This window comes from Crassostrea angulata, chromosome 1 (assembly GCF_025612915.1).
Source record: "Crassostrea angulata isolate pt1a10 chromosome 1, ASM2561291v2, whole genome shotgun sequence".
In the NCBI taxonomy this organism is placed as follows: Eukaryota; Metazoa; Mollusca; class Bivalvia; order Ostreida; family Ostreidae; genus Magallana; species Magallana angulata.
In genome coordinates this window covers 48,003,202-48,029,468 of record NC_069111.1, presented here as the reverse complement: position 1 = coordinate 48,029,468, position 26,267 = coordinate 48,003,202, and the positions used below count along the sequence as shown (strand labels likewise).

General features: G+C 34.1%; 4 protein-coding genes across 8 annotated transcripts; all 4 read right to left on the bottom strand.

Annotated features, from left to right (window-relative positions):
* Window positions 1–380: 380 nt before the first annotated feature.
* LOC128159685 (toll-like receptor 4) lies at window positions 381–11,194 on the bottom strand. Of its 4 annotated transcripts, none has more exons than XM_052822870.1 (2): window positions 11,056–11,194; window positions 381–3,506 (listed from the first exon to the last, which is right to left on the bottom strand). In XM_052822870.1, exon 2 carries the CDS (start codon window positions 3,439–3,441, stop codon window positions 865–867), a length of 2,577 nt encoding a protein of 858 aa, XP_052678830.1. In that variant the 5' UTR covers window positions 3,442–3,506; window positions 11,056–11,194; the 3' UTR covers window positions 381–864. The 4 variants fall into 4 exon arrangements, 3 of the variants coding, with proteins under 3 accessions (XP_052678830.1, XP_052678822.1, XP_052678837.1); XM_052822862.1 differs by having other exon boundaries at window positions 10,971–11,193; XM_052822877.1 differs by lacking the exon at window positions 11,056–11,194 and adding an exon at window positions 7,850–8,001.
* Window positions 11,195–12,352: 1,158 nt separating this feature from the next.
* LOC128159678 (toll-like receptor 4) lies at window positions 12,353–16,618 on the bottom strand. The gene is made up of 2 exons (XM_052822852.1): window positions 15,975–16,618; window positions 12,353–15,474 (listed from the first exon to the last, which is right to left on the bottom strand). Exon 2 carries the CDS (start codon window positions 15,424–15,426, stop codon window positions 12,823–12,825), a length of 2,604 nt encoding a protein of 867 aa, XP_052678812.1. The 5' UTR covers window positions 15,427–15,474; window positions 15,975–16,618; the 3' UTR covers window positions 12,353–12,822.
* Window positions 16,619–18,705: 2,087 nt separating this feature from the next.
* On the bottom strand, window positions 18,706–21,391 carry LOC128159708 (uncharacterized). Its single transcript, XM_052822893.1, has 3 exons — window positions 20,193–21,391; window positions 19,779–20,037; window positions 18,706–19,423 (listed from the first exon to the last, which is right to left on the bottom strand). Exons 1-3 carry the CDS (start codon window positions 20,463–20,465, stop codon window positions 19,020–19,022), a joined length of 936 nt encoding a protein of 311 aa, XP_052678853.1. The 5' UTR covers window positions 20,466–21,391; the 3' UTR covers window positions 18,706–19,019.
* Window positions 21,392–22,699: 1,308 nt separating this feature from the next.
* LOC128180816 (toll-like receptor 4) lies at window positions 22,700–26,218 on the bottom strand. Of its 2 annotated transcripts, none has more exons than XM_052848979.1 (2): window positions 26,143–26,218; window positions 22,700–25,528 (listed from the first exon to the last, which is right to left on the bottom strand). In XM_052848979.1, the coding sequence occupies exon 2, from the start codon at window positions 25,518–25,520 to the stop codon at window positions 23,019–23,021; it is 2,502 nt and encodes an 833-aa protein (XP_052704939.1). In that variant the 5' UTR covers window positions 25,521–25,528; window positions 26,143–26,218; the 3' UTR covers window positions 22,700–23,018. The 2 variants fall into 2 exon arrangements, with proteins under 2 accessions (XP_052704939.1, XP_052704931.1); XM_052848971.1 differs by lacking the exon at window positions 26,143–26,218 and adding an exon at window positions 25,690–25,793.
* Window positions 26,219–26,267: the final 49 nt, after the last annotated feature.

Sequence of the window (26,267 nt, the reverse complement as noted above, 5' to 3'; positions counted from 1 at the left end):
TCCTTTGTATTTGATGGAAGTAAATATATTTATGTACCTGTACAGTATTATCAACAATAAGGAAGTGTGTACTAATGACTAATTAGTATGACACTGTTTTGCAAATGTTAAGTAGGTCAATGTTTACTGTGCAAAAGCTTGCAGGAATACATTATATTAATATATTAATTTTGCAATGTAAATATATCTTATGAGTTTGAATGAAATCTTCATCAACCCAGCAATACTTAAGTTGTTTTTAAAATACCAGAATGTAAATGCTTGGGTTGGATAATATGATATTTTTACAAGTATATTTTTATATATACACATATTGAAGCTTTCCCGATGTCGTCGAGACAAAATTCTGTAAACAAAAAAATTGAAATTACCTATACATATTTTATTAATATAAATCAGTTATTACAAAACATCTGTATAATGTCATAGTGTAGAGGTTAGTCTGCAAAGTTTGATGATCTCGAAAATCCACAGAAAAACACATCATTTACTGTTAAAAGAAGTGCCAAATATCTGTTCTCACACACGTCAACGCAAAATATATTTTCAGGGGTTACCAAGCTTCTCAAATATGCCATGGTTTGTTGAGTGGTTCGATTGTTACACAAATACCTAAGCAACCTTTGCACCTTTCTTAAATTGCTTATGAATTTGCCATTACATCTAATGACGAAGTTAAATCAGTTAAACCACACACAACCTGTCAACAAATAGCCTTTCGAATGATTGTTAAAGTTAACATCTTGTTCATAAACAAAGAGTAAAAACCGCAAAGTTTATATGTGGGGATCGGGGTTTTAGCCATTACTCAATTTTAGATTTTACAAAAATTATAAATAAAGTTTACCAAAACTCTGAAAACGGTTACTCCCCTAGCTTAATTTTGAGTGAATTCCAGAACTCAGCTCTACCACTCTCATCATTAGGATATTCAAGATAGGCGTGCTTCTTTACTAATGAGGTAAGTTGTTTCGATGAACGAATTTTACAGCTATCGGTCGGCAATCCCCCATACATGATGAGGAAAACAGACTGATCGACTCTGGAGTACCTGTTGTCTGTGAGGGCCATCTCTAGTTCATACATACACCACTGAGAGCACAAAAAGTTCTCTGTTACGACGCACAAAACCTTTCTGCTGTTACATATTGCCTTGGTTATGTTCTCGCCGATTGATAAACCTAGTGTAAAATCTCGCTCATGTAGACACAGTTTCAAATCTGACGCTTCCTCTAGCTCTGACGTCATTTCCTGTATGACAAAATCCTTCTCCTCATCGGCATAAGAAACAAATACGTCATAGTCGTATACTCTACCATAGGATATGTGTGATATGGTAGCGCTCCATTTCGACATGTAATAGAAATAGCGAAGTTTCCACCGGTAGCGATGAATAATTCCACCAATAATAAACGCAAAGAAAACAATAAACAGTCCAGATACAATACCAATGATTTCTTTGTAATCGTCGCATTTCTTATCTAGCATCTTACTTACCATGTCCAACTCATCATTGTTGTCGATGGCATGGTACATATTTCGACAAAGGTATGAATAATCTACAATGACAGTGTTTTTGTTTCGTAGCATCCACTTTAGGAAATTAAGAGAGTCGCACGTACACTGAAATTCGTTCCCTGAAAGGATAATTTCCAGTTGACGAGTTTGTTGTCTCGATTCCAGAATTTGAATTGTAGAGTCGGAAAATGGCAAAAGTGCATTAAAAGAAAGATCTAATGTTCTCAGAGAAGGCATCTGGTGCATTCTGAATGAAACATTTCGCAGTAAATTAAAACTAAGATTCAATATCCGCAGTGATTCTAGACCTTCAAAAATGTCAGGAGCTGCAAAGCGGATTATATTGGATGAAAGATCTAACAATGTTAAATTCCAGAGGTTTCCGAAATATGTCAAGTTAGGTTTGCTCATGCAGTTTCCTAATAAGTTGTTTTTTAAGATCAAGTTCTTTAAAGTTGAACCATTTCCAAAGAAAACTGGTGATAAATAAGAAATATAATTATGGGAAAAATCAACTTTTTCAATTTTGTGTAGTCCGTAAATCGGCCCTTCAAGAGTTTCAAAAAAATTATGACTTAAAACGACGTTTTTTACATTGTTGTTCGGGTCTACATTAATCTGACGGATAACTGTATTTAGTGAAGAATTAGAGTAATTGATTGTTTCCAGGCTGGGAGGTGCGTAAAACACGAAGTCTTTTGAATGGTAACTCGCAAAATTCCAACCAGAGGTAGAGTTATTTCCATCTGGACGAGAGGAGCACACGAAGCCTTCTTTACACTCTTCCAAATTGTTATACCTTTCATTAAAATGTGGATAGAATTGATTTTGCATATTCACAACTTGCAATTTTTTCAAAAAAGGAATGGGAAAGCCATAGGCCCCAAAAGTGAGTCTGTTGTCTGATACATCCAAACGGGTTAGATTTTGAGGTAAATAATTAAACCCATTGCTTACTGCCGTCTCCAGTCTATTGCTTTTAAGTGAAAGATATTCTACTGAACTCTTCCAGAATAATTCGGCCATATCTTGTGTGATGTAGGTACCAATTCCAAATGTGCAACAAATTTTGTCCAATTTCAGTGTTTTCAAAGTTTGCGGTATAGACAAATTTTGAAAAGATTTAAAAGATAAATGTTCGTTGTAGGACAAATCTAAATATTGTAGCTCTGACAGCAACAAACTTTTTTTATCCACTGATTGGATTGCGCAAACAGACATGTCTAAATACTTTAGATTAAAGACACTCTGAAAAAAGTCGGCGGACAGATGTTTTACCAAACATTTTTTGCGCTCTCTACGTCCTGAAACTACAAGTGTTGTCAACTTTTTCAAATATATGCTTGTATCTTTATGTGGACGATCACACCTTTTGTCATGTTTTGTAAAATCAAAGTTGCCATTTCGGAGGCCGTCAATGACTAGCGTCTCCAGAGATTCAGTGTGCCGGAATACTTCTGCATTGTAATGGTCTGTACCAATGACGTCATTGTGAGACAAGTTCAGAACCTTAAGGTTACTCAGATATTGGAATACCAGATTGGGAAGTCTTGTATTGGATAATGTGAGATTATTATATGACAAATCTAACACTTCAAGATATGGAATCCAGTTAAAACTGTTATTCGATAGATTTCTTAATGCATTGTGAGATAAATTCAATTGTTTTAATGTCCTAGAATAATTTTCAGTAATTAAAACGTTCCGTAACTTGTTTTGAGATAAATCAATGCTATAAACTTCAAAGTCTATGGAAGGAATTGGCATTTCAGTCAATCCTTTATTGGAACAGTCCATGTGAAACAGTTCTTTAAAATTCGGTAATTTTGTACAGTTACATTTTTCTTCATTCGTACATTTTGGTCCTTTCAAGAACTTAACAATGCAAACGAAAATTGTCAAATAATGTATGTTGTGTGCCATTTGTCACTCGAACTAATTTTTCTTTATTCTTGTAAAAATTATTTCTGTGCAATATTTTCCATGATCTAAAAATAAAAAAAAGACATGGTAAATGAAAGAAGGTAGCAAATGTAGACAATAATAATCATAACGTTGGTTTTATCTGCTAATATTTACATTTTCCAGTTTCTTAGCCTGTAATAACACTACGTATCGATTTTTTTATTATATAACCCATAACTTAAAATGACGCCAAATTGAGGCGCCAGCGGGGTTTGCTTATTTATATTTAAATATTCAATCGTACGATGGCTTAAAACTATATAAATATAAGTAATAAGGAATCATTCTTTGAATATTATGAGGTGATAATTTCGGTCGGGACGTGATCAAATCTATCAAAAAGCTCTTCGGACTTGATTGGATTTGATCACGCCCCGACCAAAATTATCACCTCATAATACTCAAAGAATGATTCTTTATTCCTTAATAAAACCAAATACTGAGAAAAAAAAAACATTTGATATGATTAAACGTGTTGAAAACGTTTATAAATGTATGCCACACGTTAGCATTCTTCAATTCCTCCACTTACTGACTTGTCTAAGAATAAGTTTAGATTAGTAAGAGAAACATAGTATGGTAAAATGTCTAAAAATCATTTGTACGATATATATTTACAGTTTTTAGGGCTTAATGGGCCAAAGTCAATTGTTTGTAAATACGAGGGTCAATCAAAAAATACGAAGACAATGTGGCTGTCTATCATATATTTTTCATGAAAGTCATACTTAACAGATTTATCTGTGCACCAACACTTTTGTTATTGATATGCGAAGTTTTATTCCATTTGATGAAACGGTATTTTTGTTACCCCTTTTTAAAAACAACATGTTTTGTCACCACGGCGCACGGTAACGTTCAAAACATGACGTCAAAGCTAAACACACACAGTTTATAGATAAACCCCTTCTTTATATCACGCTTAATCTCTTGTGCCTTTCTTCTGACAATTTAAAATGGCACTGAACCACTTAACATCTTATTTGCACACATTTGCTCGAGAATCATAAGTTAGTTCTTCAATGTTTTCATTTTCTAACCGTGTAGATCTTAGTTTACAGTAAGGATAACCCTGAACGTCGGTTGACGTTACTTCGTTTTTGACCAAATATTTACAGATATTCTACTCTCTTTCGGACTGTTTTATATGCAAAATACAATGACCACCACCCCCACAACATTTATTACAGTTAACCACAAACTTGCAAATAATTGTTGACTTATTTTTTGCACCATTAAGCATTTTCACAGCTTGTATCGGCTTTTTCCTGAGTTAAATCCATTTTATTTGTACTTCTTGTTGCGCCGTGACGTCCGGCGACGTCGATGTTTTTAGTCAATTCTAAAGAGGGCTCTCTGACTTAAGTTACTAATATCTGTTCGACAAAACAATATATCCCGTCATTATTTGGTACATAGAAAACCATTACTATACTAAATTTGAAGTTTCAATATAATTTGGTTTTAAGCCAAATTTATAGAGAAATTACTTTCAACATTATATGGTTTATTGTTGACATAACACAAATTTTGACCGTGCGCCGTGACCTCATTTTTGTAGGATTAAATTCTAAATAATTCTTAGAAATAAAGAAATTTGTTAACTTTTTTTCTTGCAAATTGTTTGAAACTATTGCTTAAGTATGTCTACCAAATTTAGTAATGATATGACGTTAAGTAACATAGCTATGACAAAAGTCTTCGTATTTTTTGATTGGCCCTCGTATGAGTGACACAGAAAAATGAGGTTTTGCTTATCAATATGAGTTTTAAAAGAAAGAATATATTCTAACTATTCAACCATATACAGTATGTATATGTACTGTGGAATCATTAGAATTTGTAGTGGCTCAATTTTCGTTGTTTTCGTGGGTAGCCCTCGCCCATGAATTTACATCCTTAACGAAAACTAGTTATAAAAGATTTAATTTACCATCTGAAACTAAAAGCTGACGCATCCACGAAATTACATACCAACGAATATGCAAAAAAAACCACAATTCACGAAAATTGGCCCCCAAGAAATAAAATGATTCTACTGTATATCTTTCTCAATATTATTCAAGAATATTTTGTGACAAGTTAAATAAACAATAAACGTATTAAATGTTGATGTTGATTCCTAATTTTACTTCCAAAAACGGCATTACATTCATGCAAAAGTAAGTGATGTAAATATACAGAATGCAGAAAATCCGTACACCGAGATGGAAATACTCGCAACAGCTGAATAGTCATCTATACAAATAAAGACAACTACGTAAATGACTATTTTTCCTTTCAGTATGTATTGTACGAATGCAAAGGACTCAATTTATGCGCATCTTTCTTTAACGAACACGACAACCACTAATAGATATACCCAAAAAAGATTCTCACACCTTGTACTTTGATAAAACATATTAAACATTTGATTTCTGCTTTTCAGCATGTTGAAACCGAAGCGCAATAAATTGTTCAAATATGCAGAGAGTTACATTTTTAAACATGTATATCTGATTCTATTCTCTGTCCCAAGTTTCTGCTTCCGCCACTTGTTGATAAATGTTTCGAAAACAATAGATACATTTGTACCACAACAACCTTCGTTGGAATGAAAAAAGTCCTGATTTTTGTTTTAAAACGCCCCTCTTTAAGTTTTAAAACACAACCAAAAATTAAAAGTATACCGGAGTGGGATGCTTTTTTTCTCTTGTATCGATTTTAATTGTACTTTTTTTGAAAGGTATGTGTATTCTCGTTAAAATTCGTAAAAAAGTTATGGATACACTTACACGGGAGAGACAATAGTCTCTAAAGCATTTGAATTTGATACTGTTTAAATTGTGTATTCAAATTACAATATCAAGTTAGATACTAAATAAAGCCTAAATAAACTTTAAGAACAAATTCATTCATATGTATTCGCATCTACTGAATACCAATTTTATTTCATTCTTTTCTTGTCTCTCTAACCTGAACAATTCATATTGTATCTTCAAAAACGGGTTAAATATGATTGGTGCAGACAATCACATAGTTGTTCAGTAGAACTTAATACTTTTGTATTCTGCGTAAACAATTCATTACGCCCACACTATCTATAGAGAGTTCGGTAATATTGTTGTTACCCCGGTCCGTTTGTCGGTTAGTCCGTCTATCACTTTTTATTTCTTAAAGTGCTCTTACATCTTATAAACCAGCAAACTGAAGTCTTGGAGTTTGATTTGGGGTGTCATGTTGTGTCATGAATTATTTTTATCAAGGGGATCAGTTGGCAACAAAAAATGATTTTTTCGTAAAAAGGTATGTATCTCGGAATTTCTATTACAACTTATGCAGTAGCTATGTCATTTCTTTGGATATTAAAAGGGCTGTCCTATAAATGTGCAGTACGGTTTTGAAAATTTAAATTTCATTCAGGGAGTCAAATAGTTGCAGAAAATTGACGTTTATCAGTATAAAAAAAAACCTAGATCCCAGAACTAATGAATAGCCACACCTTAACTTTGGATATTATTTTTTTTATCTCTCGTTAACTGTAAATAAACTGACATTTTTTTTCTTTAAATAAAAAAATCTATATGATTGTTAAGTGGTCTATTAAAATCAAAATATAATTTGGGGTCTATAAGTTATTATAAACTTATAAAAAAAGTTTATAAAAAAGTCACATTTACACTTTTCATAAATGACAAATGATATGTTGAGATATGATCAGAAGTCTTATTTTCTACCTGGGGACCAATAACTAATATTCAAGATAAACTAGTTACAGGTCACAATAAATGGTTAAAATTAAATTTTTAGTCTCCACCCCAACCCCCATTAAACCTGGTTCCAAAGATTTGGTGTCTCTTAATTCTTACATTTGTACAGGAGCAATTTTTAAACCATTTCTTTATTGGTATTTTTCTGTAGATGAACAATAAGATTTTGGAAATTGGTTTTTTTTATCTTTAAGATAAACTAATTTATCTTTAAGATAAACTAAATTTTACATGTAAAGGGGCAATAATAAATAATATATAGGGATGGGGATCTCAAAAGTTATCAAAATATATTATAATTTCATATTTCAGAGGCGAAGTATATTATCATTTTGTATTACAGAGGTGTGAGTGTGGTGGAAAGATAACTCCTGAGAGTCATGTAAATACACCATTTGGTGCATCATAATGGCATTAGAAACAACATATATTGTTTAGTGTTTGGGAACTCAATATTTTTGAAGATATTTGGTATTTTCCTGTTTCATGTGATTCGGACAATCCCATAGTGTCGTGACCTACATTGTATTTGATACATCATAATGCATTAAGAAAGAATTACTCCTTCCTTCCTATAATAACTTATATAAACATGATAAGTCTGTACACTTACTTACATGTAATACACAAATTGTCTCAGGGTCAATATGGGGTCAACTTAGGTTAAGTCTGACAAATGAAAAAAAAAACTTTTGCAATTAAAATGCCATGCAATAGGATAGGTAACGATGATAAGCTTATTCAAATATTAAAAGATGATGATACAGTATACTAGCTAAGGAAGATCACTTATTTGGAAAGTGAAAGTAATGCTAATGTATACCGGTGTTTCTTAAAATTGTGCTACTACATGTATTATGCTTACCTATATTGGTCAACATCATAATCACCCCTGCGAATGTGTTCGGAATGTTTCCTTAATCGTTGCTAAGTATGTAATAAATCCAGAGAAGCTCGAATGAAAGTTCACGAGACTTCATCGAAGTTTGTTCAGTTCCTGAGAAATTTCGAGCGGAAGTATAAGTGCTCCGATAATATTCTCAAACTACATAAGTACTGGTCGTTTTTCATATCGTATTCTACTTTGGTTTTTGTTAAAAAATGAAACTCTTTTAATATGTTTGTCTTATTTCACCATTTAGCGGTTTTTATATTAAACGATACTATTCAGAACAGAGTTATCGTTCGTGTTCAACCACGTGATGAGTGGTTGAAAATATAAACATTGCGTGGCTTAATAAAATCATATCCCATGTTTGATGTTTGTGGTGTGCAATACCATGTTTGTTAAAAAAATAATGGATGTCTGTTTGGCATAAAAACTTAGTATATCGGGTCATTTTCAAGAAACATCCTGCATAAAATAGTATAGTCTGTTTCACTATTGATGCTATTACTAGGTCTGGCGCGGATCGAAAACTAATCCTCAGGGGGATCTCTACTTAGCATGTTAATTGTTGCAACAGCAGACAACAATTTTTTTTTGTATTTTTACATTTATTTCTAGAACACATTTTATCCACCAATTAATGAAGATAATGTTTAAAATCAATAAACCTCTAGATTTAATAATTGACTACTATAGTACCTAGATTCTATGAACTAGACAATAAACACTAGGCATGATTTTTACTGCAAAACTGAAAGGGTCAAATAAAACCACGTGGTCTAAATTTTAAATGACAATAACAATCGCAGGGGTGATAATGATAATCCAATTAGAGCACAATATGAATCCCTTTAGCTGATCATCACAAAAGAAACATTTATGCATGTTAATTTATTTCATTCTGCATATGGAAAACACAAACCGGTTATGATGTATATCACATGAAACCCATCTAACTGAAGAGCTGGGGAAAACTAGACCTGTGTTGTGTACGTAACTTCAAACAAAAATCAGTTATTTGTAACATGCATGTATTTTCACAACTTTATTCTTAAAAACCCCTTACACTATTTTATTAGGTAAATAACTATGAAAAGCACACATTTCAGTCTTAAGGTGGTACAGAACACCTGCATATTGTGATTTACTCCCTATTCAAATATAAAATAAAGTATTAATATAATATTTCCCCCAAAATATGTCACCCAACAGTGAAGCACAATGGGTAAGAGCGTTAACTACGTGTCTGTAAGTAGAGAGTTCAAATCCTGCTGAGGCTTTTCTATTTTTACATGAGTTTCCAACTGACCCATCCCTTTTTAAATTATAAAGTCTTCCTCCTGCATTATCCCAAATGCAAAGTACGAACTGCATCTACTTTGCAGCACTTCTCCCACAATTGTACCATTTCCTATAGATGTTCCTAAAAGGCAAATGCAACAATTCTTGCTAGGCATGATTTTTTTTCCTGGCACCTGTTTCAAGTTACACAGAGTGAATTATTCTGGTTCTCAAATAAAGCATGCTTACACTAGTGTATAGTTCCGCTTGATTACTTTTAAATGTAGTAAAGTATATACTTTTTCCATCAATATCTTTCATTCAAAAATATGCATTTAAGGAAGTAGCTCAAAGTTTAATTTACAAAATGCACAATTCTGCATAAAAAAATAAAACGGTGTTAATAAATGCCGTAAATGTTAAAAAAGAAAAAGTATGCCGACAGATGGAATCGAACCAGGGCACAAATAATATCATGTGTGGCATAGCCAGCGCTTTAAACTCCTGTGCTATCCAAGACGTACATCTTTGGATGAAAATAAAGACCACTACGATGAGAATCAGTTTCCGAAATTTGTCGGTTTTTTATTTTCAAAATTCGAACCCAGGACCAGGATGCCTCTAAGAAAATTCTATCTTAATTTATTTCTTTGAACAAAACCTATCAAAATATCTAGGAGCAGGCCGGTCCTATCTAGCTCAAAAACCATGCAGAAGTATACCATTCCGCCGAGAAAATGCTATTTTAGCCAACTTTAAAGATTAATAATAGAATTGCAAGAGCAATATGATAGGTTCAAAATGCAAATTCGAAAAGTTTAGAAATATGTTCGATAGTAAATAACGGTGTCTTAAATAACCAAAAAAAATTTTTATTTTCAAGATCGATTTCTTATGGGAAACTCATCTCCCCTAAAGGTCAATTTTTTTGTTATTTGCAATAGATCCTTTCAGACTTATTCATCATGGACGAGGTCATTAACTTCCTGGTTATACGGAATGAGGAAGTGGTTATGTATAATGAATTCATGTCGATAGGTTGATCAAATATTTGTTCTTCTGATAATACTTACATACCAAATATATCCGCGTATCCCTAACTAGCACAATTGATCAAACGTTTAATGATTTAAGTTCATTTGAAATACACTTAAGAATAGAGCATAAGTGAAAGCCACATTTAAAGGTAGTATTAATTATTTAAGTTCAAAAAGTACAATATAAAAGTTATGACAGATCGAAAGAAGTCATCTTCGTTTGCCAAGAGTTTTTGATCCGCACCGCGTTCGTGAGAAGCGGTGCGGATCAGAAACCCTTGGCTAGCGAAGACTGTGAAAGAAGTTGGAAAGGATGGCAAAGAAAACAAACCAACATGCCCCTGTTCTTTATAAAGAAATAGAAAAGGTGATAACGGGAGATCCAAATATGTCCCACTACATTCATGCATTTGTAGACTTTTAGAGTAGGAATTGATATTCAGCCGTTCACCCAAAAAAAGTTTACATTGCGTTTTTAATAATCATGTACAATAATGACTTTAAAAATCTCTTTCTTACTCTTTTTCTTACCTTTTATTTAACTATAAAAGTGTTGGTTTATGTAACGCCTCTTCTTTTGCAATTACAGTTTAAAATCATGAAGGCAGATTTATACCTGTTTTTGTATTTTGTTTCTTCCTTTTCAAAGAATGTCCTCCTCACACATGGCATTAAATTGGTTAACAAATTAGGCTTCCATTCAAATGTTTCTTTTGATTGAAATTCTAAACAAAACTAAAATCTGATGTCTGTATCTATCATACCAGGAAATACGTAGTTGTATATAGAAGGAAGATTTACTAAGCGGCGATATTGTCAATTTTGGCAATACTCTCATAGATTGGTCAAATAGGAAATGTGGTAAATGTACGTTAAAATGGAAATGCAAGCGTCACGCTCACGTAATAAGTATAAGACAAAGAATAGATGTAGATTAAAAAGTCGCCTATAAAGCTTTGTGTCGATTTAAATATTACCCTAGGAATTTCAGTATGAATTCATGTTTTTTTAATTAAAGAGTTATAGGTCATAATAAATGATAATTAAACGGTGTTTTCTTGCATTTTACCTCAACTTTTTGTTGGTTGAAAAATTACTAGTCTCTTTTTTATAAGTTGGACCATTATGATAAAATTAATTAATTAAAAGCGGAACCTGACTGGCTAATTCTTTTAGCAATATAATTCGCCTCCTTAGAGGGGCTACGGTTACGATTTTAGCTGAAACTTAAGTTTTTTTATTCATAATGTTTAAAATGTTTCTAGGGTAGTTTTTAATAATTAGTTAAACTTCGACTTGAAGTTGTCGGCTTACATGAAAGAAATAGAGTTGTGAGCTCTCGATATTGCTTATATCTTGATGATGTATATTCAAATTTAGGTTGATTCTTAGAAACATCCTTATGAAGCATTATTGTCATCAGAAATGGAAATCATGATCAGAAGAGTAAATTGCCAGCTCAACTGGTGACCATACCCCTTTCTCGCAGATGTTAAATCATAGTTAACAAAGGATTTTTTTCCCACAAAACACAGCTGTTTATATATGGCATCGTTGATTTATACTAAAAGCAAAAGAGGAAACAATATTCATATATCTAATGAGTATCTATAAATACATAGCTACATATATCATTTAAAACAGAGAGGGGCCATATCAATATCTGTCTATTTGATACCAATTATGACAGCCCTACTTGGAAACACGGAAGTTTTCACAACAAATACACTCAGATCTATACAATTTGATTTACCGTTTTGAGAGGTTCAATCTTAAGATTTGATGATATTGTATACTCTACAGTACACACGGTACAAAAGAAGGAGAGAGAACGATTTGATTCTATTTCTTTTTTGGAAACATAACCTACAAATCTCTTTTTCCGCTGAATCTTTAATGACCAATACCTACTTAAAAACATAGAACAATTCATCTTAAAATTGAGTTTTTCATGTTACCATTTTTATTCATATATACGGTATTTACAATGTGCATATAAACTTGTAATGCGTAACTTTTTCCGTAGTGCTTTTTAAACAACAAATGTAATTTTCTTTCACTTTAGTATTGAAAATGGCATATTGTAAGTTCTAAGATGCATTAATTTGTAAATTTAAAAATAAAAACATAAAACTCCATTCGGATTGTTTTCCTATCAAAAATAATAGCTGTCACAATCTTTATGGTAAATAATCACTTTTTATGCTTATATTCTCTGTGCAATTGTTCATTATAGTGAATTAAATATATTTGTTTTAAACTGCTTCGACATATGAAAAAACCGACACTTTGTTACTGATAATTTTTTGACGGAGCATGTTGGTATTTTGTTGATCATATCCTCATGAACTGGCTACTACTTAATTTAACAATACTCTCCTAATTACACAGGATTTCGTATTTTTTTCATTATGATTCTAAGTGAATTCCAGAATTCTGCTCTATTGCTCTCATCATTAGGATATTCTAGATAGGCGTTCTCCTTCACTAAAGACATAAGTCGGATCGATGAACGAATTTTACAGCTATCAGTCGGCAGTCCTCCGTACATGATAAGGAAAACCGATTGATCGTCTCTGGAGTACCTGTTGTCTGTGAGGGCCATCTCTAGTTCATACATACACCACTGAGAGCATAAAAAGTTCTCTGTTACGACACACAAAACCTTTCTGCTGTTACATATTGCCTTGGTTATGTTCTCGCCGATTGATATACCTGGTGTAAAATCTCGCTCGTGGAGACACAGTCTCAAGTCTGACACTTCCTCTAGCTCTGACGTCATTTCCTGTATGACAAAATCCTTCTCCTCATCAGCATAAGAAACAAATGCGTCATAGTCGTATACTCTACCATAGGATTTGTGTGACATGGTAGCGCTCCATTTTGACATGTAATAGAAGTATCGAAGTTTCCACCGGTAGCGATGAATAACTCCACCAACAATGAACGCAAAGAAAACAACAAAAAGTCCAGATACTACACCAATGATTTCTTCGTAATCGTCGCATTTCTTATCTAGCATCTTACTTATCAAGTCCAACCCATCATTGTTGTTGATGGCATGGTTCATATTTCGACAAAGGTATGAATAATCTACAATGACAGTGTTTTTGTTTCGTAGCATCCACTTGAGGAAATTAAGAGAGTCGCACGTACACTGAAATTCATTTCCTGTAAGGATAATTTTCAGTCGACTAGTTTGTTGTCTCGATTCCAGAATTTGAATTGTAGCGTCAGAAAATGGCAAAAGTTCATTAGAAGAAAGATCTAATGTTTTCAGAGAAGGCATCTGGTGCATTCTAAATGAAACATTTCGGAGTAAATTAAAACTTAGATTCAATATCTCCAGGGATTCCAGACCTTCAAAAATATCAGGAGCTGCAAAGCGGATAACATTGGATGAAAGGTCCAACAATGTCAAATTCCAGAGATTTCCGAAATAGGTCGAGTTTGGTTTGCTCATACAGTTTCCTAACAAGTTGTTTCTTAAGTTCAAGTTCTTTAAAGTTGTACTATTTTCAAAGAAAATGGGCGATAAAAAAGATATATAATTATGGGAAAAATCAACTTTTTCAATTTCGTGTAGTCCGTAAATCGGCCCATCAAGACATTCAAAAAAGTTATGACTGAAATCGATGGTTTTTACACTGTTGTTCGGGTCTATATTAAGCTGACGGATAACTGTATTTAGTGAAGAATTAGAGTAATTAATTGTTTCCAGACTTGGAGGTACGTAAAACACGTAGTCTTTTGAGTGATAATTCGCAAAACCCGCACCAGCGGCAAGGTATTTTTCACCTGGATGAGAAGTTGAGCATAGGAAGGTATCGTCACACTCCTCCAGATTCTCACCATTCCTGTCTGTAAAATGTGGATAAAATTGATTTTGTACATTCAAACATTTCAATTTTTTCAAAACAGGGATTGAAAAACCATAAGTACCAAAGGTCAGTCTGTTGTCCGACACGTCCAAACTGGTTAGATTTTGAGGTAGATAATTAAAAACATTGCCTACAGCCGTCTCCAGTCTATTGCTTTTAAAAGATAAATTCTCTATAGAACTGATCAGAAAATTTTTTACCATATCGGACGTCACATAGGTACCAATTCCAAATGTACAATGAACTTTGTCCAATTTCATTGTTTTCAGTGTTTGCGGTATAGAAATATTTTGAAGTGGGTGAAAAGATAACTGTTCATTGTAGGACAAATCTAGATATTCTAGCTCTGGCAGCAACAAGCTTTCATTATCGACTGATCGGATTGCGCAAGCAGACATGTCCAAGTACTTCAGATAAGGAACGCTCTTGAAAAAGCCTTTTGACAGATGCTTGATTAGGCACTTGCTGCGGTCACTTCGTCCAGACACTACGAGAGTCGTCAAATTTTTCAACTTTATATCATCAGGTGGATGAAATGATGGAGCAAACCTATTAGAATATGTGGTTAAATCAAAGTTGCCATTTCGCAAGCCGTCAATGACTAGCGTCTCCAGAGATTCAGTGTGCCGGAATATTTCTGCATTGTAATGGTCTGTATCGATGACGTCATTGTGAGACAAGTTGAGGACCTTTAGGTTATTCAGATATTGGAATACTAAATTGGGTAGACTTGTGTTGGACATTGTGAGATTATTATAGGACAAATCTAACACCTCAAGGTATGGAATCCAGTTAAAACTGTATTTCGATAGATTCCTTAATGCATTGTGAGATAAGTTCATTTGTTTTAACGTTCTAGAATAATATTTAGTCGTTGTAACCTTCCGTATATTGTTCTGTGATAAATCAATGCTATATATGTCTTTATCAGTGAAATTGAATGGCATCTCAGTCAGTCCCTTGTTGGAACAATCCACGTGATATAATTCAAAGAAGAAATTCTTTATTCGAGTACAATTGCATTTCTCCTCGTTGGAGCAAATAAGTCCTTGAACCGTTTCAGTAGCGAATAAAAGGATTATGCAAAATATTGTGAAATTTTCCATTTCACTGACGTCGTTGTATGTTTATCATGACGAATTCTTGATGTTGATCTGAAAATACATTTACGTAAGATAATTTGAAACTAAGTTATATGCAATGAAAAGGAATCATCTTTGTTCATAGGCCGTTGATCTACTAGTATTTAAAAGTTTTGACAAAACCCACTTTTGTCTTAGTCATTTACGAAAAATTGTTGAGACATTGTAATCATCATGAAAAAGCAAATACTCTGACAATTTTTAAAAATCTTGGTATGGAAAGGAAGGCTTCTTATATGGACAAAAAACCCTTGATAATTGGATTATGAGTTGGTTTTCAAATTTTATAGGGATCATTAACATCAGAAATGTCAAATTGAACAAGATTGGTGGAACTCTTGAATTGGTGAAAAATTAAGTTTATATACTAGTTCCATTAAATCAAATCAATTTCCGTGTGAAGCTGGCGTGAAAGGTGAACTTTTAGAATCTTGCAAAATAAAATTATATCAATACAATGTATATATAGTCAACGATCTCTCAGGTCTCTTTTCAATTTCTCTTTGTCTTACCTTTAAATATGATCAAAAGTCCAACGTTTCTTTTGCTCTGCTGTTTCTTATATTAATTTCAATAGTCACTGTCATTTCGTGGTTATGTACATCAGTTTCTGCCTTGATTGAGTTTTGTATCTTTCTTCCCGGAAGAAGATGGCTTAGGTTTCCTCTTCAAACATGAATGTAAAAAAATAATTATCATATTTGATGCGGAACAAGGACGAATAAAGGTATCACTCTCCAATTAAAATAAATTTATTCCTTCAATCAAAATATGATACTGTCAACTTGGTTTTAATTGACACCATCATTTTAATGCAACGTACAAAAGCGTAATGTTATGATATATATGCCAATCTAATACCTCACTGGTTGTAATTGTATTTTTCTTTTCTTTTTTAATCAAATTAAATGTAAATGTAGACAATGTAGTTGTGATCAAAAATCACCTAAACCAATTAGGTATATACAAGTGGCGGATAATGTTGTAGGTCAACACAGATGCATTAATTATTACACGCCTCCAAATATACCCGACAGATAACAGTATTTTGTAATCTGAGTATATTATTTCAGCATAGATATAATTTCAAGTTGAACTGTCTCATTAAAGTCAATACATGTATATGAGGTAATGATTTTTTTTAAAAACCCATATTTTATATATGATATTACGGAAGCCCGTTGGTGCCACGTAGGAAAAATATTTTATCTGGCGGCCGCCAGATAATTATTTGGCGGCCGCCACTTATTATCTGGCGGCCGCCACTTATTATCTGGCGGCCGCCACATAATTTTCTGGCGGCCGCCATATAATTATCTGGCGGCCGCCACATAATTATCTGGCGGCCGCCACATAATTATTTGGCGGCCGCCAGATAATTATTTGGCGGCCGCCAGATAAATCCTAACTTCCTGATGCGCGCGCATGTTTTAATGGGAGCTTTTTAGGGAGTTGAGGAAACACTCTAATTGATTAGTTTTATTAATTATTTCTGAAACTTGACATTAAATATCAATTGCAGAGCGTAGGATTTTGAAAAACTGGTTGAGTTGAATGTATAGAAGACTTTGTTGTTAGAATCTAGAATGAATTTTATATTACTTTGTGCCTTGTATTATACATGTATGTTGTAAAAAATGGTATTCTAGAGTTGATTCTGAACTTTTAAAACTGAACTTGACACCAGTTCAGGAAATCTTAACATTAAAAAACCTTAACTTGAGAGGAATTTTATGTAAACATGTATAAGTAAAGGAACGCACTGCCTTCTATGTGTTTTAATTTTGGTACAAGAATTTACCAACGCAGATTAAAGCCAGCTTTATTGACCACGACAGCTAGTACATGCAATATTATCACGAGAGCAGATCCATCTATGACTTAATAAGGATAAACTAGGATAAGTGTGTACTAGCATTCGTGGCCATAAAAATGAAACTATTTAACTGACTGTGTTGTTAAACTCTTATTCCAAATCACATGAAAGGCAGTACAATAAAAAGACCGTGATCGGCCACATTCTCTCTGGGTAAATCAAAGTACTGAGAGTACTAAAAGGCGGGGTCTTGAAAGTTTGAATTTGTAATTGTTCACGTTTTCCTCCATTATGTTCCAAAAATTATGAGTTTGAATTAGTTGTTTTAATCTACATGTAGTATGCTAAAGTTCGGCTTTTTGCAATTGCCTGATAATTTGTCATAATTTTGCTAAATCCCGACCGGGACTGTTCTTCATAATTGTAGAAAATTGACACAACGGTACTGGCACTGTACCAGTTATCGGCTAAAATTTAATGTTTTCTTTTCGTATTTTCTTATTTCGTGATATCTTTGGATAAAACTTGCCATATTTTAAATACTGAACTCCTTATTTATCAATCTGTTAGTTTATATCATTTTTTAGAACCGCAAACATCTTGTTTTGTGATTTTTATCAGGCCCCGAATTTGCCTAGTTTTTACGATCTACTGTATTGTTATCGGCTTCGTGATAATGACATAGAAAAATCCCTGTACATGTTGATTCTATACTCTGCTAAATGAAATTTGAATTATGTCCCTTGTGGGTCAGGCTAAAGTAGTCGGGGTTGTGATACATTATAAACAAAACTCATAAAATTATTCGTTTATTATCATACGGTAATTCACCAAATCGTACACTATTCAATACATAATTATGCAATCAGGCGTTCAACTGCGCTACGAATCTCTCGGAAATTAATGAATTCCTTTTGTTTATACATGTTATATGTATTGATATTATTTGTCAAATCAAAGAAGGGATATAATAACGTATCACAAAGAGGTAATATTCTGTTTTTAACTTATTACGTCATTTTCCCCACTGCTGAAAGTGCAAAGATGTAAAATCAGCGGTAAACAATGATCGTTTAAGCTCATGTATAAAACATATTCAAGAAAGTTTTCAAGCAAACATACTTTTCTTTATCCGAAAAAGACGACTGAATTAAAAAATCTTGGATTGTCCCCTGCTATAAACCCGAACTCTCAGTTTAGCCGATAACTGGTCTTAGCCGATAACTGGTACGGTACCAGTATATTATGTAAAATAAGACCCCAAGAAAATTTTTAAAAAACTACAACTAACCGGGAAAATCAAAAGAACTATATTTAGGTATATAATTTAAATCGTTATATTTATTTATTTTGTGATCGGTAGACAAATCAACAATTTGAGATTTTTCGGAGTTTCCATAAACCTTGTATAACAGATACCGTCCGACTTATAGATTTTCCCTTTGATCACCCCCCCCCCCCCCGCCCCACGGATAAGGATTTTCATGGTTTATAGATGTTGTAAATTCATTCTTTTATTATTTGTCAATATTGTTTTGGCGAGTCTGCGCCCCCCCCCCCCTCCTTTTCAAAATCGATGCTACGTGTCTGTTATATATTGTACCGGTATTAGAAACAATATCTACATTGCTTCATATATTCGTGATTCTGTACCTCAGAAGCATTGGGAACATAGCCTTTCCTATTATGGCATTTTGATTAACGTATCCAACAGAAGCCGCAAGTGATGCTACCTTTTGTTTCAAAGGGCCAAAAATGGAAACGTCGAGGGGTTGCAGAATATGGGTTGTGTGTGGCAGCAAACCCATGGCATGGACGTCGTTAGCCATTGCCTTTTTAAGAAGGGACAGTGAGATATGGGAATCGTGGTTGTCGAAGATGAGAAGAACTGGTCTCCTACTTCCGCAGTGCGGCAGAAAAATATTATTGAACCACAACTCGAAAATCTCGCCAACCAGCTTGGAAGAATCCCGTCCGTAAAATTCCTGTGGGGCAGACCTCCTTCAAAGATTATGCAAGTTGGAAGCACCGTGCCGTCAGCTGCGACACAAACATACGCTGTACAATGCGAGTGTCCAAGATTTGACTGCTGGTACGCATGTGTGCCTTTACCAACCAAAACCTTCTTTCGACATTTTTCTTTACCTGTAATTGAGGGAAATTTTGTATTTTTTAATATCACATGTGTAAATACCGCTATTTCATCCACTCGGCAATACCAATTTAATTTCATGCGTCGGACTCACGCGCTCATATTTAAAGAAAACAAAATAAAGTAATATTTAAAAAATCATGTTAATTAATTGAAAATTCTATTTAATTTCCCCTTCCATGTTAAGTACTTGTTTTCATCTGATGTCCTACAAATATGAAATTAAATTGGTGTGACCCTAGTTTTTCTTTTTCTTTTAAATATATATTGTATAATTATCTTCAGTTCTTTAGTCCATGGAATTGTATTTTAATAGTCATGCAATATGAGTCAGCATTTTTAAAGTACCGCTGAATCCGCTTTCATCACAGTTGAATATCTGTGCAGGTTTGTCCTTAAGGCCCAAGTCTTCAACAGTTTTATTCAAAAGATTGAAGTACTGGTTCGTGACAGTCCAGTTGGACATTCTAGCTCTAGAATTATCTAGCACCTCGGGAACTCTTTCCGAAATGTCGGGATGTCTTTTGAAAAACCATTTTGAAGGACCATTTTCTAGGTTGAACAATGTTTTTCGTCCACTTTCTTTAACTATTGCAACCACGAACGACTAAATTGAATTAAGAAAAAAACATTGAAGAAAATTTACTGGACTGATCCCTTCAAAATATTCAAAAGTAGAAATTGGTGTATAAAATAATGTATAATTTTAAGAAATCGTGTACTTATGTTTTAGCAACATAATTTTATGAATAAAAGAGAGACCTTCAATAGTTTTCTCGACACGGGGAAACCTCTTGTTCCCATATGTTTAATGTAATTTAATAGAGACACTTCTTCGTCCTCGGTAAGCATACGTGGTGGACCTGGCGTTGATCTCTCTATCTTGTTTTCTTCTTTTATGTGGTCAAACACAGTTGACGTAGGCACTTGGTATTCTCGAGCAGCCTGATAAGTATTTAACTTTTTTGTTCTTACATCACTCACAGCCCGATGGAAGCATTCCTCTTGGTACTGGTGTCTTTTTCTTTTGTTCATGTTTCTCTTTTTTTTTATACACAAATAAATATTAAAATATATGAATGCAACGTTATTTTACGGGGGCAATACAGATGGCGGAGAATTGGATATGGGACTTAATATATTTTTCTTATTTTTGTTTATATAATTACAATTTTAAAAAAAATATCTATTGTCTTTCATTACCTTTAAAACAGTTTGATAACTGTGCATTTTATGCAGGTTCAAGTTAATTAAATAGAGTGGCATGCATGTACTGGTTTGTTGATTTTATCGATGCAATTAATTTTATGTTCTCTGCAAATTGTAATTTGAATTATGTCCCTTTGTGGGGTCAGACTAAAGGTCGTAAGGGTTATGACACATAAACAAAACTCTAAATAAAATTAATACTTTGGTATCATGCGGTAATACACAAAATCGTACTGAATATTCAAACATGGTTGTCGAATCAGGCGTTTAACTGCGATATGAATCTTACATAATTCAGCGATTTCCTTTTGTTTGTATGCATCGATATTGCATGTCAAATCAAAGAAGGGATATATAACAACGTATTACAGAAGTCATAGTCTATTTTCAACTTATTACGTCACTTCCCCCACTGCTGAAAGTGCAAAGATGTAAATCAACAGGTAAACAATGATCGTTTAAGCTAATGTTCACAGGATATTCAAGAAAGTTTTCAAGCAAACTTACGTTTCTTTATTCGGAGCAGACGACCAAATTAAAAAAATCTCGGATAGTCGCGCACTATAATCCCGAACTCTCAGTTTAGCCGATAACTGGTCTTAGTCGATAACTGGTACAATACCAGTACTACATGTAGATTGAAACAACTAATTCAAACTCATAATTTTTCGAACATAATGGAGGAAAACGTGAACAATCACAAATTCAAACTTCCAAGACCCCGCCTTTCAGTACTCTCAGTACTTTGATTTACCCAGAGAGACCGTGGCCGATCACGGTCTTTTTATTGTACTACCTTTCATGAGTTTAACAACACAGTCAGTTAAATAGTTTCGTTTTTATGGCCACGAATGCTAGTACACACTTATCCTAGTTTATCCTTATTAAGTCATAGATGGATCTGCTCTCGTGATAATATTGCATGTACTAGCTGTCGTGGTCAATAAAGCTGGCTTTAATCTGCGTTGGTAAATACTTGAACCAAAATTAAAACACATAGAAAGCAGTGTGTTCCTTTACTTATACATGTTTACATAAAATTCCTCTCAAGTTATGGTTTTTTAATGTTAAGATTTCCTGAACTGGTGTCAAGTTCAGTTTTAAAAGTTCAGAATCAACTCTAGAATACCATTTTTTACAACATACATGTATAATACAAGGCACAAAGTAATATAAAATTCATTCTAGATTCTAACAACAAAGTCTTCTATACATTCAACTCAACCAGTTTTTCAAAATCCTACGCTCTGCAATTGATATTTAATGTCAAGTTTCAGAAATAATTAATAAAACTAATAAATTAGAGTGTTTCCTCAACTCCCTAAAAAGCTCCCATTAAAACATGCGCGCGCATCAGGAAGTTAGGATTTATCTGGCGGCCGCCAAATAATTATCTGGCGGCCGCCAAATAATTATGTGGCGGCCGCCAGATAATTATGTGGCGGCCGCCAGATAATTAAATGGCGGCCGCCAGAAAATTATGTGGCGGCCGCCAGATAATAAGTGGCGGCCGCCAAATAATTATCTGGCGGCCGCAAGATAAAATATTTTTCCTACGTGGCACCAACGGGCTTCCGTATATAATACAAGGCACAAAGTAATATAAAATTCATTCTAGATTCTATCAACAAAGTCTTCTATACATTCAACTCAACCAGTTTTTCAAAATCCTAAGCTCTGCAATTGATATTTAATGTCAAGTTTCAGAAATAATTAATTAAAACTAATAAATTAGAGTGTATCCACAACTCCCTAAAAAGCTCCCATTAAAACATGCGCACGCATCAGGAAGCCAGGTTTTATCTGGCGGCCGCCAAATAATTATGTGGCGGCCGCCAGATAATTATGTGGCGGCCGCCAGATAATTATGTGGCGGCCGCCAGATAATAAGTGGCGGCCGCCAGAAAATTATGTGGCGGCCGCCAGATAATTATATGGCGGCCGCCAGAAAATTATGTGGCGGCCGCCAGATAATAAGTGGCGGCCGCCAAATAATTATCTGGCGGCCGCCAGATAAAATATTTTTCTTACGTGGCACCAATGGGCTTCCGTATGATATGATATGTCTCATACACTAATAAACTATATATTAACTAATAAAGCTGATTCTTCTGAAAGATTCAATTTGCCGCTGGTAAAGAAAACAAATCGATAGTATCTTCAACAAATAATTGCACTATGCATACATGTACATTTAATCAAAACATTAAATTTCATTAGCCATATACATCATAATATATTTCATTTTTATGGTCATTAGGAGGTGTGTAAGGGTTTGTTATCAATAAGTCTGTGCTTCGTACGTCTTTTAACCATTGCAGCGTAAGTAAAGGGAAAACAATAAGTTGCAATAGTTTACACTTCAGGGATAAGTTACTGTCATTTAAGAACATCAACCAACTTTTGCCAGAATAGGGCGCGCTCCGCTTCAATTTTTGGAAATAGCGCATACGATCTCTGCTCAATGAGTGATACAAGAAAGAGAGATCGGTCAACTCCTCTCATATCTTCTTCCGATGGAGGTGAAAAGAAAATGAAAACGATGCAGTCGCTGTCTTCCCGATGTACCCTGTCCTCTTCGGCCATCTGTAACTGGTACATACACCATCTGTCTTCAAGAAACGCATCTGTAACGATACAGATTATTTTCTTGCTATTGTGAATAGCACGGGTTATGCTGCCATAAGTACGAACATTTGGGCTAAAGTCTCGATTTGGTAAGCAGATTTTGAGTGTCCCTTCTTCCTCTAAGTGATGCACCATCTCAATTTCTGCGAAGTTCGAATCGTTCTCCGAGTACGTCACAAAAGCAGAGTATTCGAAATCTTTCTGTCTTTTCTGTTCCTTTGGGCTGATAATTTCTTGAAATTCCCATTTGGTAAGATAGAAAAAATATCGAATAGTCCATCGAAATCTATAAAGTAGGGTGGTTATACCGACGATTATAACTGCCATCACGGTCATCGTTATCCCGATTGTCATCGACGCTGCGTTGGAGGAGCATTCATTTCCAAGTTCATTCAATATACTGGTTAGTTCGCTGAAAGTACGCTTTCTGTTGTGAGACATTTTGCACTGATAAGAGTTTTTATTTGGGAAATTTATTTCCGAATCTCTGATCCAATGTATGAAAGGAATTGTGTCACAGGTACAGTCTAGCAGATTGCCCGAGAGATCCAATGTTAGGTTGAAGCGCCTGTGTTTGTCCTCCAGACTGTTGATATTTTCCCGAGAAATTTCCCGCAGTCGGTTGTTCGATAGATCGAGAATTTTTAGTGGACTCTTGACGCTTAATGTGAAAGTAAAATTTGATATCAGGTTGTAGCTTAAGTCCAATATCTCCAAAGAGACAGCATTTGAAAGTAGTTTGCTCGGAAGCGTTGATATTTCGTTCGATGAAAGTCTTATTTCTACGAGTTTTTGTAGGGACTTAAAGTGGTCATATTGAACGTTCTCGTTTAAACAGTTTCCTAATAAATTTTTACTCAAATCTAAATACGTAAGATTTGGAAAAGTGTCAAAGAAAGATTTAGAGATGTTTTTCACGAAATTTCTAGAGAAATCTACATACTCTGCATATTCCATTCCATACATAGGCCCAATTAAACTGTAGAAAAAATTGTTCTTCACATGATATTCCTTGATATGATTATGCCTGACATGAACTTCTCCTATGTTGAAATAAAACTTGCTTGAATGAAAAAATATCTTTTCGAGTTTGCAGGGTACATACACAGAAATATTAATTTTTCTGGATAAGGATGCTTGGTGGTGGTTTGAGGCATCTTCAGAAAATAATAACGATTCGGACGTCGTGTCGCCACAGTCTAAAGAATTTTCACAGCCCATCTCATTTATATTTTTAAAACTGTAGGAATACTGTAAACTGACATCTGCGATTCGAAGATTTCTCAGAAACGTGTAAGATAACATGTACAGTCCCCAGGTAAACTGATTGTCCGACACGTTTAGTATTGTAAGATTAGAAGGTAGATATTTGGGAACATCCTTCTCCATCATCTCTATACGATTGCTTGACAAGTCCAATTCAGTGATAGAGGTGTTCTGAAAGTTTATAATATGATCTCTTCGCAAGAGATTTCCTATACCAAAAGTACAATGCACTTTCTTGGCCTTCAGAATTTGAATTTTGGTAGATTGCAAATCGAGAGACACGTTTTTAAAGGGAGCGAACTTCAGGTGTTCATTGAAGGATAAGTCCAAGGTATGCAAAAAGGGGAGCCAACTAAACACGCCCTCGTCGATTGTCTTTAACAAGGGACAACCATTAATCACCAAATATTCTAGATTTTGCAACCCGCTGAAAAAACCTTCGTCGAGTCTAACAAAGAAGCAATGGTCAACAATGGTAAGATTGGTTAAACTAGTTAAATTCCATTCGTTGGCATTGAAATTTCCAAGCCTTAGTCCATCAATGTACAGTGCTGTCAGATCTTTTAGAAGCCGAAAGTCTTTTGCAGGGTATCCCATGTCCCGTTCATAATCCACATTATCGGAAACGTCCAAAACTCTAAGATTGACAAGATCTTTAATGAAAGAAAGATCTGAAATACCATAGAAGAATAAGGTGTTTTTCTGCATCGAAAGCTCTCGGAGGTAGAATGGAAATTGGCGAGTCGCATTCCAATGACGAATGGAATTATTGTTGAGGTTTATCTCCGAAACATCTTCTTGGAATGTTGGGAATTGATATAGGGCTAAACCCGAGCAAATAGCTTTCCAGGTTTGATCAGCAAGTTGAATGCATTTGCATCTTTTCTCGGAAGAACAACTTTTTTGTTTATGTCCATGAGCAATTGATATTGTCCAATACAGCACGATCAATGTTGGAAGTAAATAATCCATACTTAAAACTGGCATTCAGACATCTATTAAACAAGAAATAGAGTGTATTATAAAAATCCTAATGAATCACTGTGATGAAAAAAGGAAATGATTTCCTTTGTTAACCAACAAAGAGAAGCCCAAACTCGGTTTATGATCAAGCAAGGTTCAAATTAATAAATGCATTCATCAGTGAATACTTAACCTATTGCATGGCTTAACACCTCGGGTACAGTTATCATGTACAGACAAAAAAACAACTAAACAAACACGTGTATCACGGAAGAGATGAAGCTACACTTGTAAATAACTCAAGTTATGGAAATGTTGTTTTAATCAATGAAGCAGGAAGAAATGGTAAAAAATTTTACAGCTCAACTGCAGGCGGTCAGTTATCAAGATATGATAAAGCAAACTCGGGTATTTGATGAACGTATTCATCTCTTAAAATCGGTGATTACAATAAGTTACGTTGTTTTTTCACTTCATTACACACGATCAAGTCTTTAAGAGTAAGGTGACTGTACTACAACTATGGGGACAGGGATCAAAAATGATTTTCTTTAGCATACACCCTATGTTGGGTCAGTCTGTTATTGATAAAGTATAAATAAAATTCAATTTCCATATAGTGAAGTGGTTTATATAAAAAAATTACCTTATTTCATCATTCTACTTATCTCAGTTTGACTGAAAACAGCTCTCTAAATGGCATGCATTTCATTTCTAACAATATCAAAGAGGGAAGTATGAACGCAGATTATTTGATGACAAATTTAAACA